General features: G+C 34.6%; 1 protein-coding gene across 1 annotated transcript in view; it reads left to right on the top strand.

Annotated features, from left to right (window-relative positions):
* FSTL5 (follistatin like 5) overlaps nucleotides 1-12,896 on the top strand; it is a gene marked incomplete at its 3' end in the record, with an annotated part of 301,118 nt that extends 288,222 nt beyond the window's left edge. The window contains exon 16 of the mRNA XM_082051029.1: nucleotides 12,194-12,896. Coding sequence (XP_081907155.1) covers nucleotides 12,194-12,896 — 703 coding nt within the window. The remainder of the gene's footprint in view (nucleotides 1-12,193) is intronic.
* Nucleotides 12,897-15,571: the final 2,675 nt, after the last annotated feature.

Genomic DNA, 15,571 nt, shown 5'->3' with positions numbered 1-15,571 from the left:
TAAACACAATGTTATTCTCTCAGGGTATAGTAGATAATGTTTATTATTATTTCCTTGAATCAAGTTATACAGGTTAAAAAACTTCTCTTTTGTAAAACGATGCTGAAGTTTGCTTCTTGCACAGATAATTTTGATTGTAGATGATTTAATTCTCTTTTATTAGCTTTCTGTTTTGAGAACATAATTTTCCTGATATTTCAGATATCACTTTAAAAAAATGTCTATTAACTTCATAAGGGTAATCTGTCGGTATGGGGCTAGAAGCAAAATAAAAAGAGGACATCACTTTTTACATCATTACCATCTTCTATTCTGTTGATCTGATATTTCCTCTTTTATAACAAATGCAGTTGCATTAGTAACTAATATATATGGCTTGTCTAAAGGAAGAAAATAACATTCAGGAAGCCAGGTTGATAATTTACCACTTGTTGGCAGCTCCACACTAGAATCTTGTTTGGCTATTCTTTGTGCATATGAGATGCAAAACAGCTTGCTCTGTCTGAAGGGTAGAAATTAATGATACCTTGCAAAAACAATTTTGAAGATGCAGTGTCAGAATTCACGTCTTGGAACTTGGTATGGAATATCTGGTCCATTATTAATCCATATTTTACTTGACTAGAACTTCCCATCAAAATAAAATTGCATCTTCAGTTATCTTTATAGCTACAGGTCTCAGTATTGTCCCTCAATCTGAATAACTACTAGAGATGCAGTATTATTATGGGATGAACTGAAGATTTTCAAATACAGCAAATTAAAATAAACTCTGTTGAATTTCTTCTTGTGTTGTCCACCCAGGATCTGTTCTCTAGAATGTGAAAAATTGTGTAACATACGTGGCGTCCCATTCCCTTGCACAGTTTTCATAGTTCCTGTTTGCACAAACAGAAATAGTTTTGAAATTCATCTTTTAAAAACAGGAAATTTCCTAAACACTTAAAATTAGTGGATATGATCACTAGTCACATTCTGTTATATTTAGTACTACAAGAAAGAGGTTTATTATAATTTGCAAATACAATGTTTGAATGAGTGATACTAAAAGTCATATGATGTGTTTCCATCTTGATGTTTTGCAGTAGGCTATGGTGTTAGTTCTAACAGACTATGTCAAATACTTCAGTAGTGACATGAAAATGTAGTTCACTGAGATACAGTGATAAAGTTGCTTTTGGAAAATTCATTTGTAAGATTTTCATGCAATGCTTAGAGCTCTGAAAACTCTAAGAAGATAAAAATGAAAGCAGACTGAAGAGCTTTTATTTGTCTTTTTGATGAGTCTCTAGCCTTGAGAAGATATTGAAGTTGATCATTTTGGTTGGAAAAATACTCTTTCTGTGGAAAGCAAAGTGAATTCATGGTTTTCTGTTAAAGCTGTCCTTTGAGACCTGTGATGACCAGCTTCAGAGATCTTGTAAAATTCTGGGAGGGATATTCTTTCTGTTTTTAGCTCTGTTTTGCCTGGAGACTCATAGAACATTCTTCACTCTATCCAGGCACCTGTAGCAGTGCTAGCTGCTGCTCTAAGTAGCCATTTTAATTTCTGACCATAAAGGACAGCTTAAATAACCTCTACAGCTCTGTGATACCTGACCTGATTATAATGGCTTGGAGAAATAGACAATCACATTTCAAGCATAATTGTAGCCCTTACATCATGTTATAGTGTTAGTCATCTCACCTTCAGTTTTCCAAATCTGTGCAAATGTTTGTAAGACTGGTTTTGTATATTATGGTTTTATTCTGATAGGGTGCTTATGGTGAGTGCAAGGTTCACATTGTAGGCACCTAGATTTCGGTGTGAAAATGTGGTGTATCTGTGCGTGTAAACTGCCTATTTTCAGGTATAGTTAATGGAGATCTAGTCTATAGAGATAGTGGAGTCTAGAAGGCAATTTTACTCATGCCCTGCAGGGCTCTGGCACTGGTCATCCTAAATTCTCTAGACTCTGACTGTGTGGACTAGATGTCTAGTGGCAAAAATACCAGCTTAGGTGTTTAACTCATATGCAGACATGCGCAGTTATGCATAGAAATGTAGGTGCCTGCAGGAAAGGAGATCTAGCACTGCTATTCTAAATGATACGTGACAGTGAAATACGAGCATTCAACTACCCAATTCATCAGCTGTGACATGAAAATATTTATGTTTAATCCTAAGGGGAGAGAACATGTTTTTCACTTGAGAGGAAAAGGAGAGGTCATCACTTTCAAGTATCTTACCATTTGACCTGTAAAAGCATCAGTGGGCTCCTCATAGGCAAATTTGGAGGATACAGGGTTGTGCAGAGAGTAGCAGTGAAAACATTTGGAGCATTAGGACTGAAGCCCAGAATATATGAGGCAAAAATGATTTTTACTCATCCACTTTTGGTACTAGAAGAAAAAACGGTCAAAGAAGGATTGCCCTAGCATATAGTTTTCTCTCTATATTTCAACTGCAGACTGAGATATTATACCTGCTATATATATGCATATACATGCATGCATATTTATAAGTAATGTGTGCACTTTTTATATCAAATAATGCAAACCTCTATTAAAACTTGGCAGACTGGGAGTGAGTAAACTGCAGGTGCCTCAGAGTCCTACTTCATGCAGTCTCAGCACTGCATCAGTGTGGGGTTTTTCCCCTCTTATCCCTCCCTCTGTCCTGTAGGATTCATATAACAGAAGAAGGGTCTGAACACAGGGGAATTCCTAGACGCATATGGATCTTTTGCTACACACCTATACATAGTTGTAACAAAATGGTAGCAGAATTCTTGTCAGTTTTAATCAGCTTTACGTGAACTATGAAATACAACAACTCACAAGATGAGTGTTTGCCCTACAGCTATAGCAACTGCCTTCAGAGAAGACTGGACAATATACAACCTCCTTGTGTAATGGCTGCAAATTTTCATTTGAAAATAATGTCAACTCTTTCCAGGTATGGAGAGGGATATTGAAACGTGGCACTGCTGAAGTTCAGACAATAATTACCAACTTTCTGGCATTAAGTTTCTCATTAAGTCTTTCCCTGATAGTAGAAAATAGGATAAATCTTACTTAGGTACTACTGGGATGAAGATAGGGAGTTATGCACACAAGTGTGACATCTTGTAACCAGGAAGCCTTCCATAGAACTGGGTGAGTCACTAAATATTTCAGTCAAGTTTCTGTTTTTCAAGTTAATTTACTGTTACCAATTTATAACACTTTCTGCTAATGATATTTCTACAATATGTTTGTAATAAATTTATTGAACTCTAGCATCTTGTTATGGAACAAACCCACACAAAAATAGAACAGGAAGCTGTAGACATTTTAAATTGTTAAATCACACTTAAAGCATTTTTGGCATGGATAGAAAGAACACTGATGTAACAGACATATGAGAACAGTGAGATGTTTAAGGGGAAGAGGGAGTTCTTGCTCATTCCTCAAAAGCAAAATATTCCCATTGTGCTATGCAATAGTCAAAGCTACTTAGGCTGAAGAGACTTGATAAAGAACTTGACAGGAATTTTATGTAAAACCACCATTACTTTTTCAAAAATATAATGAACTATTTTTCTACAGTAGCAAAGGGATTGGATCGGGTTTGAATGCAGCTCACTACTTTAAAGGACAATGATGGAATAAGCATTTGGACAGTGAAAGGGAGCTAGATACATAAGTCCTGTTGTGGTAACATAGTCTGCATTTGCACTTTTTTCATAAGTGAAAGTCACCTGTTGAATACCATGTCACAACTTGTGTTAAAAGAGAATTTTTTTTACCCTTTATACCTGTCACAAACAGTGGAACTTAAAGTGTTGGAAATTTTGTGAAAAATAACATGAAAATTGGATGTGATAAGAAAGAGTAAGATTTACAGAAAGTGATAATGTGGATATATAACAATAATAGCCAGTAAAAATTCCAAAATTAGTAACTTTTAAAATATGAGTTTAACATTCATGCTTCATGGCATAAGAAGGAGCAATGGCTACTTTGGAAGGAGTTTTATTGTTGAACATGATATCACGTGGCATAGAATATTCCTTTGGGCAATTAGGGTCAGCTGTCCCAGCTGCATCACCTCCCAACCTCTTGCCCACACCCAACCCACTTGTGGGGAGGGCAGAGTGAGAAACAGAGATGGCCTTGATGCTGTGCAAACACTGCTCAGCAATAACTAAAACACTTGTGGGTTATCACAAAGCACCATACAGGCTGATATGAAAACACTTAAGCACATTCCAGCCTAACCCAGTATGCTACTCATAAAGAAAGTGCTGTGGAGTTGCTAAACATTATTACTCTTTATTCTCTTAACTATGTCACAATGTATGGTTGAAAATCTTGGATTAAAATCTTTATTATTCATTCATATGGAGTAAGTGAAGAAAGAAAGAGTCTCAGATTTCATGATTCTAGCATATACTCCAATTGGAGTCATATGCCCACAGGCTACAGATTCCCACTTGCATTAGCTGTAAAACACATTATTGCAAATGTGAAGATTTAGTCTCCTGTCTTGCAGGCTTGAGTTGTACAGGATCCCAATATGCACTCCGACAAACGCCTTTATATGCTGTCTGATACTGTGCAGGATTTCACTGCATAGAAGAGACAGGAGGGTTGAGATTCTCATAAATATTAATCAGGGATTAATGAACAGTGGGAAGCTTCTGCATATCAATCTATATGAGAGGAAGCTTTGCATTAAATACACCACCATTTCTCTATAAATCATTTGGGAAAAGTGAATGTACTCTCAAGTATCACTTGTTGTTTTCCAACAGCCTAGTCATAAAAACTAGGCTAACAGTACATAGGCAACAGACACAACTTCATCACATGATTATGAATGGCTGTATTTTTTTAATCATTTTAGTAAACTAAGTGCTTTTGAAAAATTACAAGATTATGGTAGCTTTGGGGCTTGAGTTCTGCTATACATGGAACATAGAGCAGTAGTGCAGACTTCTTTACTCAGATTTAATAGCTTGAAATTGAAAAAAAAAAAATAAAATAGTGAAAGTTCAGCCCGTGCACTCACTGATTTGGTTTACTGAGACCTCCAACAAAACTCTTTTACTAATATAAATTTTGTGAAGTGTCCCTGTTACACTGGGCCTATAGACACAACTGGAGGACAGCATTTTGTTACAGCTCTGGTAAATCATCCTCTTTTTTTACATACGTCATTTTCAAGTCCCTTAATCTACTAATCTGTGCAATCCAAAGCTGCCTTTAACCTTAGTGACTTGCAATACTGTTTTCTGACAAATTTGGTAAGTGCTATTTTTTACAGTTGTTCTTGCCTTCTCATCAGAAAGATGAAGGCCAACCTGGCAATGAAAGCAGAGTTAATAATCTGATACTGGTATGCTGAGAAGGTTCTTAATACTGAACAGGAAAGAAGCACGGACAGATTCACCTGGTGGTTAGAAGGCAGCAATTGGACAGTGGGGTAAAATTTATTTGCAGCTGATCATTGCTGTGTGCAAGCAGGTAGGTGTTCTGAAGCGGGTGTCAGTAGCCCATCACTGTCCCTCCAACCTATCCACCAAGATCTTCTGCATTTAGATCAACAAACCTCAAAGGAACAACCAATCCAGCCTCAGAACATCTTTCTGCCTGAGTGAAATTATAGCTGTTATAGTTGTATAAGTTGTAACTCACTTATGAAATTCACAATTAATTAAGATCAGAAAAAGTGTAAGATTAAAAAAAAAAATCTGTACAGGGGATTTAAAAATGGCATCTAAACCTCAGGCATGCAGAAAGACAGACTTCTCTGCATACTACTTTTTTTTGTATGTATCTGTATGAGCTAAGGTATTGTGTCAAATCACAGCTAACATCATGAGATTTGAAACACTTCGCTGCTTCTCAAAATCTCAGCATGAAATGACTGAGTAGTATGAGGTTAAAATCTGCTGTACTGAAGCAATTTTGATTTTATGAACAAAGCCAAAAAATTGTTTATTCATATATTCACAGGCTAGAAGAGACCATGTGAACATCTCTGACTTTCTATGTATACCATAGATTTTTAACATTTCAAACAGTCATCCAGGGATTCACGTAATGAATCTGATATTTCTAAATCTACTTCTACTTGGGTTTGGCCAAATCTTCCAAAAAACATCATAGTCTTTACAAGGAAATTCCTACTAAAGAAAAGTCATCACCTCTGTGATAGTTTGTTGCAATGGTTTATTGTCCCCATTGTTAGAAAAAGTTACCTATTTCTCATTTAAATTTGTCTGATTTCAGTCTACAGTCATTGTTATAATTTCTCTGTGAAAGACAACATTACTAAACAATACGTTCTCTCCATTCAGGTTTATCTGTGTTGTAAATAAGTTATGTTGCAGTTATATTTTTTGTAAGCTAAATATATGTGATACTCTCAGACTTTTGTTTACAGTCATTGTCTTCATCCCTCAAATAATTTTCATATTTTTCCTTGCTCGTAATATTTTTGAATATTCCCTTTTAGAAGGGCAGAAATAAAACAACATAAAATGTTCTTAATTTGGTCTCCCTAATGTAGAACACAGATATGAGACTGCTGCAATATTCTTACCTCTTTCTGTTTTTTTGTTTTGTTTTTTTGTCATTTTGTTTGTTTGTTTGTGGTTTTTTGTGCTTTGTTTTGGGTTTTTGTTTTGTTTAGTTTTTATGGGGTTTGGGTGGTTTTGGTTTGGTTTTTTGTAACTCATTGGACTCAGATCTCATACTGAACTGCATGTCTACTACGATCCTTAAATACCTTCATAGTTGCTACTTTTCAGGATATTATTCTATATCTTCATCTTGCATTCCTCATTCACATGTGAAGTTGCTCAGCTTTACACTTGGTTACATTTGAACATATTTTGCTTAAATGAGCAACTAATATAATGACTTTTATGTCATTATTGACAACCTTAGTGTCATGGACACATATATACATTCAAATTGCCTGTGAAAATTTTGTGAAGTATCAGATTTGGTACCAAGCAGAAGCAAAACTTCCCTGCAAAATGATGATTTTGCCTTGATAGCTACATTTGATTGCAAAGAAATTATTTTTCCTTCAGGTATCAGTTTTTATTACTGGAAAGGTATGTACTTCTGATATTCAGTTACCTTCAGCAAGGTTTTCTAATAAAAAAATTAAATTAGGTTTGTCTCACAAAGTTCATTTTTCCATAAACACATGTTGACTGCATTATGTTCACATTTTTCTGTAGTTGGTTCTGATATAATCTATTTTTTTATTTCCCTGGGATATGCATCAAAATGTTCAGCTTAGCTGGGGTACTTCGCTTTATCTTATTAATATTTCAACACTCTTCTTCCAGTCTTTGCAATTTTTCCTGTTTTTCTGAGATTTATTAAAATATTAAGAACTAGTCAACTCTTTCAAAATTATCAGGAACAAAATATCTAACCTGACAGATGTATGTTCCTATAAAAAAAGTTTATCATCCTCATCAGCTGCTAGTGACCTGGAAAATACTTCCTTATCTTTAAGTAATGAAAGTTACCTGAAGTTTCTCATTCATTTTTTTTTTTTTTTACTGTACTAGCTTTCCTTATCAGTTTTCTTCACTTCCCATTTTCCTTTCTGTATCTTCCCTCCAGAGCTTCCATTACTTTTCCCATCCTTACACCTCTGCCTCACAATTCTCATGGACTGAGAATCAGCCCGGCAAACCTCACAGGCACAGGAACAATCAGACCTCCCTTGATTTGTTCAGCTTCTCAAAAGCCAGCCACACAGCTCTCACTGAGACAGGCAGACAAACAAATATACCAAACACACAGCTTGCCAAATCCTTTTACATACAAGAAGACTGGCAGCTTTGAAACGATTTTTTTTCCCCCACTTCTTTTTTATCTGTATTATTTGGCTGTTTGGGTATTTACATCTCTGTCCAGCTTTACTGAATTTTAACTGGGGCACTGAACAGTTACAGGCAGTATGACAGGCTGAGAAATAATAATTTGAACAATAGTATTGCTACAATCCTTTTAGTTCTAATAAATTACTTTTGGCAGCCATACTGGTTCTGTGGACAGGCAGCTCCTTTGTGAAGGTTTTCCAGTGTCCCACTTTGGATCTTCTCTCCCACCCAGGTCCAAAGTTATGTCTGATTTTAATTTTCACAGATATTTTGACAAAGTGATTTCCTGTATTCTTTTTCAAAAGGATATATTTTAGTTGTCTGTACTTGCTCTTATCTGTCTTTTTAAGACCTCAGTTACAATGGTAGCCTGTAGCATGACCACTTAGAAGTCACGTTGAGCTTTAGGTAAGCTATGTTTTCATCCACACTTTGCCAATGGATCATTCTATGGCCTTAAGAAAGTCATCATGCTGTAATATTTGTAAAATGCTTTGAAATCAGTAAGTAAAAACTGCTAGTTAAGTTCAGTGTATTATTCTGCTCACATAGCTGATATTTTAGCCTACTCACCTCCTAAAACATTAACTTCTAGGCTAATATTATATCTTTGTCCAAAGTACTGGTGGTTTAATATTTAAACTAGAAAATGTTATAAAGAAAAAAAGTCTTTAGCATGTTAACATTACAAGAAAGTAGAATTATGTTTTTCCTGGACTAGAGAAATTGCTACTTAAAGAATGGACTGGAAAGCTTATCTCACAAAGCAGTATTTTCAAATTCAGAAAAGAGCAGAACACAATAAATAGCATGGATAGTTGTAAATAATTTTGAATCTACACTGTTGAGAAGATTCAAGAACTTAAAACAATCACAGTAAAAAATTGTATTAAACTTCCCCTTGCACACTTCAAAAGCAAGATACATTGTGAGTATTCAGGTATAGCTGATTATCAGAATATATAGATTAGCTGCTGCAGTAGGAAATTATGAAATCAAGTATCTTAATAGCTTCTGAGCAAGGGACAGTAGATCTCCTAAGTGCAACGAACACAGTGTCAGAATGAGGTTTTAGCAATCCTGAACCCAGGTTCTTTAGTTTTCAGATAAGCTCAATTACCAAAGCTGAAGCCACTATTTAAGTTGTAAGAACAATCTATCCAGGATACTGTAAGCTTTTTATTTGTGGCTTTTGGAAAGGGAACTAAATGTTATAAAGAGGCAGATAAAGCTGTACAAGAAACTAGAATGCTTGGGTGAGTTGTGGTTGAAGTAGTTGAGACGCGATATGTTATCAGCTGGTGTATGTTTTAAATGTGTTTGCTGGTTTGCCCTAGTGTAAAGATGTGATTAACTCTGAAGATCTGGAGTCCCCAGCTGTAGACAAACAAAATCTGCCTGTGTTAGTGGGAAAGTTTATACCCACATTCTGCTCTGGCACCTAAACTGTTTTATTTGTAACAACCAGGTTAATCACCAGTCACTATTAAAAGCATTTAAATGATCCCGCAGTTCCTCTTAATGTTGTGCATTGGGGAATGCTTATGCAAACCTCTTAGCTGGCAGAATTTAGGGGATTTTTCTTGCGGAAGGTACAACCAGGTAATGAGAAGCTGGAGGACAAACCAATGGTAACATCCTCCTCCATGGGGAAAGACAGTTGTTGAGTGTGAGGGTTTCCTTCGCATGATGTATCTAAGACCTTATATTTAATTTAACTTTAGAAAGTATATTCACTGGGTTTTATGCAACTAAATTTAACATAAGCTGAGTGTACCTGTGATTGAAAAACATTTGCTGGGAATAATATTTGAGAAGCAAAGATTAATAACTTATATATTCCTTTTGAAACCAATGACATTTGAATGCAAAATGTCACATAAATTGATTATTAACACTGCTTAATCACATACTCATAAGTAAGGTAGATTTCTTTGAATCAAACTGATTTAAATAATTTTAATCAGGATTTAAATCAGCAAATAAGGATTGCTGATTTAGCTAATTGATGATAATCTTGTTTTGCATTTGTATTTTACTTCGGGAAAAAAGAGTCATTTTTATCAGCTGAAATAATTCTTAAGATAAATAGGTGTGCAAGTAGGACAAAGATTTTGTATTCTTCTTGCTTATCAGGTTGATATGTGATAAACACATTGTTTAAGGTTTTGTCCAGTTTAAAAGGTATTTGTTTAGATTCTTAAATTTGCTTTGTGGTAGAAAATGTTTTGTTTGGTTGGTTTTTAAATTTCTTGTGTTTTCTCTGAAGTAGGATAGAAACTAGAGTGCAGCTCCAAATATACAGTGAAATTTTAAGTCTTTTTCCTCAGCTAAATAAAGGTACCGTGAAATATAATGGACACACATAATAAAATGTATTAAATATATTTTAATTTTAAGTGATGGATTTATTACAGAAAACAATTTTTAACTGTTTAATATAGTTTCTGAAAACAGTAGGCCAAACTTTCAAAAGTATTATATATTTAATTACATAGTGTCTGATGGGATTTTCTGAATCACATAATTGCTTTTGTGTATATTTATGTGTATCTGAAAATGTCACTTGGATATAAGTCAGAGGTTTAAGTACCTATGTAAGTTAAAAACCAGTTTTGTGAGAGCCTGTTCTTTCTCTTGTAAAAAATATTTCCTGGTGTTCCCTGTGACTGTGTATTGGTATACTGGAAGAGAAAAATGTTTTCAAACCCGAAGTTAGCTTACCAAACTTGAGCAAAAAAGTGTTCTTTGTGTTCACTATTGAAATTGAGATCAAAAGTAGTTAAAACAAAAAAATGTCTGCATTGTGTAAAGTACTCAGATTAAATTAGATGAAATAACTCTTTAATAGTATTTAATATATTCAGTACCTGCCATCACATTGACCTAAAATTATATATTTTCCCTTGCCTTCACATACCTTTAACTCATTAAAATAAGGACGATTGAGAAGGGTTCATGAACATCATATTTATTTTTTTAATTTATGCAAATGACATCACTAATCGGTAGTAGGTTTATCTTTTAACATAAATATTCATAAACTTAAATGTAATTTAAATTTCCTCTAATAATAAATTTTTTTAAATCATACCAAATAGGAGCAGACCTAAGTGAAATATCCCTTTTTCTTTGAAGATGATAGAAATCATTCTGTAGTTCTGTGATCATATGATACTGAAGCAATATGCAAGGATTTCAGAAGATGGGGCTAAAATTAAAAATATTCTTGTATCAGTTCAGTGGTAAATGTAATTCGCCCTGTTGTATGTTGGAGGAACTGACTGAACAATGTGCTGAAACCTTTTTGCTTATTACTTTGGTGGTTCACTGCTTAGTAAATATGGAGTTGCAAAGTATAGTGTGAGTATTGTGTCATAGTGCTTTATATCAAGAGGATGTGAAAGTTATTTTTAGATTATGTCAGCACTCAACTTCATTCTTAGGATCAAAGATTCAGAGGAAAAAAAGTTAAGAAATGTGTCAAAGGAAAACAGCTGTTTCAGAAAAGCGCTGTGAAAGATACTTTGATTATAAGCAAAACCAGTATATTTCTGCATGACTCCATAATATTTGGAGTGGTGAGGTTTGCGTTTATACAATCAAATGATTGTTCAGTTGTAAATGATACATTAATATTACAGAACAGTCATATAGTTTATATTTGAATGTTATGAACATTCAGCTCTAGGATTTTGGAGTTGAACCATGTTATTCAAGTTCAGTGAAAACTCATTGATGTATGGAAAAGTATAAAGGGCAATAAATTGTAAGAAATATGGGGTTTGGATAGTTGGGAAGCATAAGTCTAAATCTTTTAAATATATTCATTTCTACTGAATTAATGTGAGGATGATTCAGATAATTATCTGAATAACAATGAGTGCTGGGTTAAGTTTATGTTCCCAAGAATGTTGAAGAACTATATGAAGTGAATTAAAATATGTGAGATGTACTTCATATTGATATTTAATCTTTTTCTTCTTCCTGGCTTTTGTAAAAGTTATAACTGAATATGTGTACTCAGAGTAACGTTTACCTTTTCCCCTATGTCAGTAGGAAAAAGATGTTTTACCCATTAATCAGATAAAAGAGTTTTAGATGTTTTATTTGATGCAGTCTAAATTACAATTGCAAGAAGACTAAAAGTTAAATATTATAAACTGCATAATATCTGAAACTTTATAAACTGAGATATACAGCAGTACACTGCTGCACATATTAACTCATTTACTTTGCTTATAGTGGCTTTCCCCATTTGTATATAATACACGCAGCAACTCTGACTTTCTTTGATTTTGTGCTTTTCCTTCCAGGTTTGGATTTATTCTTCATAAGGATGAGCCTGTGCTCCAGAAGATTGATCTAGAAACTATGTCCTACGTCAAGACAATTAGTTTAAAGGATTATAATTGCATTCCTCAGTCACTGGCTTATACGCATCTCGGAGGATATCTGTTTATCTGCTGTAAGCCTGATACCACCGGGGCTGTCCTGCCACAGCTTATAGTGGATAGCGTTACCGATTCTGTGATTGGATACAACAGCGACGTGACAGGCACGCCACATGCCTCTCCAGATGGACACTACCTTGTCAGCATTGATGATGCAAAAGGTCTCATGAGGGTCCAGTCCATAACAATGAGAGGAGAAATACAGGATGCATTTGACATTCACACTAATTTGCACATATCTGATGTAGCTTTTCAGCCATCATTCACTGAAGCTCATCAATACAACGTCTACTGTAGCTCCAGCACACAAACTGATGTTCTTTTTGTGGAGCTCTCCTCTGGCAAGGTTAAGATGGTGAAGAGCCTGAAAGAGCCTGTCAAAGCGGGCGAATGGCCTTGGAACAATAAGAACCGTCTTATAAAAGACAGTGGCCTTTTTGGCCAGTATCTCATGACCCCTTCCAAGGAATCTCTCTTTATCCTGGATGGACGGCTCAATAAGTTAAATTGTGAAATCACTGAAGTTGAGAGAGGCAACACAGTAATTTGGGTTGGAGAAGCATAAGTACCTGTGTTAGATACTTACCGAATTAATAATTTTACAGTACATTGCACTTAAATTACACCATTCTTCAAATTTACATGATTTTCATTTTAAATTGTTAGACCCTTCTATACCTGTTATTTTTTTGACTTGAACACAATTTGAATCAATTTCCACATGAAAGTTACTAAAACAACAGCTATTTGATAATGGTACTCCTTAATAATTATCAGCTGGGATGGTGTTCTTTGTTTGAAATTACTAAATATTGAAATTGATGATAAATATCTTGCATTATTTTAAATGAAGTGGGGAAAAAATAAAGCTTCAGGGAATTTAAAGTTATACTTAGCTTAAATTTTATTCAAATTTTGGGTTGATTTGCTTCAGACACAGAACAAGAGCTGTTGTACAATCTTTGACTCCTTAAACTGAAATGTTATGTCCTGTTCTGTCCAGTCCACTGTTTAATCTTTTTGTGCCTTGAAGTGAAAGTCTCACGTGAAAGGTAAAGCATAGAAATTGCATAATTTATTCCCACTGTGGCTTCAGGATTGCTTGTCATTGGAAAGAAACTTTTGGTATCAAATTTCTAGTCTCAAGTTGTGGAACATACATGGAGAGAAAAAAAGGAAAAATTATATTTGCAGTGTTTTCTAATCACTGCGATTTGACAAGCTTATTTTTATGGTGAGTCTCAGTTGAGAGAGCTGCTTGCAGAAGCTTAACCTTTTTTTAGAAAAAAATAGATGTTATGTTTTTCAGCTATCACAGGGTTTCATCAGCAAGGAGTTTCAGTTCTACTGAAGATAAACATTGCATTTATCCTTTCAGAGTAAACCACATTCTAAAAACTTGGCATCACAAAGCTTCACTAAAATCACTGAGGAAACTGTTATTTAAAACCAAACAATATGCATTTTAAGAAACTGAAAATGCAAAGAGCTGGTCTATAACCAGTAGATAACATTTCTGCTTATGCATTTTACCATTGATCCATATTTGTTAAACCATTTGGTTAGATAATCAGGTTTTCTATTCCATGCATCCAATTGGATTAGTGCAAAAAACAAACGACAAAAACTTTGTATTTTTTATAGTTTGTTTACTTAGAATTCTAATATTAACAATGATTAAATATGTAAGTGGGAAAAATAAGATTCTCAGAAATAGAATAAGAAGTCAATAGGATCAGAAAGCCAGCAGTAAACAACTATCCAGACTTGGAGCAAAGACTTAGAAGTTTGGGAGTATTTTTATTTTTCTTATGTTTTTGCTAAAGAATGCTTATAAGCTCTTAAACCGACCTCCATTTACTGAAGGCAATCAGAAAAAAAATATCTTTTTTTAAATAAAATTTTACTGCAATTTAGATTGTGTAAAATTGCCTAGAAATCTGGAATTTTCTAGCATTGTAATCTTGTGTGCACTTAGCATCCTGCCCTGTGTGGTACAGTAGATCTCTCTTTAGCTTGAGCAAATCTCCTGGTAGGTAGATTTAACTGTCTGCTTACATTTCTAGCTACTGAATCTGTTTTCCTTTTTAACAATTTCCTCCATTGTGAACGAACAGCAATCATGTAAACTGTCTGTTACTCACTTATTTGCAGTAGTCTGTCTCATGCATTTTTCTTCTGTAACTTACACCATGTGAATGTTCTGTATGTAGAAAATGCTTGACAAAAGGAGAATAAATCCCATAAGTTTTAAACAGTTCTGACTTTGGTGAATGCTCTGACGTAGCCAAGCTGAAGTGGCATGTAACATGAACTGTATTTGAAAGCAAGGTAGAAGGAAATTTATCTACCTATTATATGTGTATATATATAAAATAGATGCATTTGTATATATATATATATATAAAATAATATTAAGTGTGGAAAGAAATCTTTGCAGAAGAGCTTAACTAACTGGAAAAGCTTTCTTTGGCAGCTACAAAGAAAAGCTCATCTATTAATCAGTTCGGCACAGAGTAATTAGAGTACAGACTATAGTTAGAGTATAGATAGGTGTCTATTCTCATCCCTAGCCTCTGGAGCCAAAAACTTCCAGTCTGAAAGCATGCACTCTAGTAGCACAACACTCCCTATCCTGTCTGCCCAGTGTAGCTGGGTTGTACACTTACTGTGCCCTCTAACCTAACCATTAACATTAAAGATAAGAGCTGAATCCCATGATGATAGTGAGATTCCCTTGACAATGAAAGCTGTCCTGGCTTGTACGTGATCCCTTACAATCTCTGTCAAAGTCCAAGGCAGTTGTCAGTTTTGGCAATGTCGTATTATTTTGTATTAGCAACATTTTGCAATTGAAGAAGCTTTAAGAATAAACTGTGTAGCTTGTTATATGAAACAAGAGACCAAAATCTCTGCTAATATACTTCACAGATTTTGCTATTTCAAGAATATTACATTAATTTGTATAGTACATAAACTGTCACTCAGAATTCTTGTCTGAAAACAATTTCTCTATTCCCACCCTAAGAATATGTTTGACTCTAGCTAAAGCAGTTTGGTAAAGGATTATTGCTAATTCCCTTTATTTTGTTTAACTAGTCTAGTGTAATATCTCAGAGGCCACAGTCTGTTTGGAAGAAGTCAAATGTACATGGCAACCAAGTTCTGTTACAGCTGCTGAAAGTTTCCCCTGTATTCCTGTACACTGATGAATTTGAGAGGCACATGTGAGGACAAGAT

Source organism: Streptopelia decaocto (genome assembly GCF_964273445.1).
Source record: "Streptopelia decaocto genome assembly, chromosome: 4".
In the NCBI taxonomy this organism is placed as follows: Eukaryota; Metazoa; Chordata; class Aves; order Columbiformes; family Columbidae; genus Streptopelia; species Streptopelia decaocto.
Note: the sequence above shows the minus strand (reverse complement) of the source record. Positions and strands in the feature narration are given on the sequence as shown.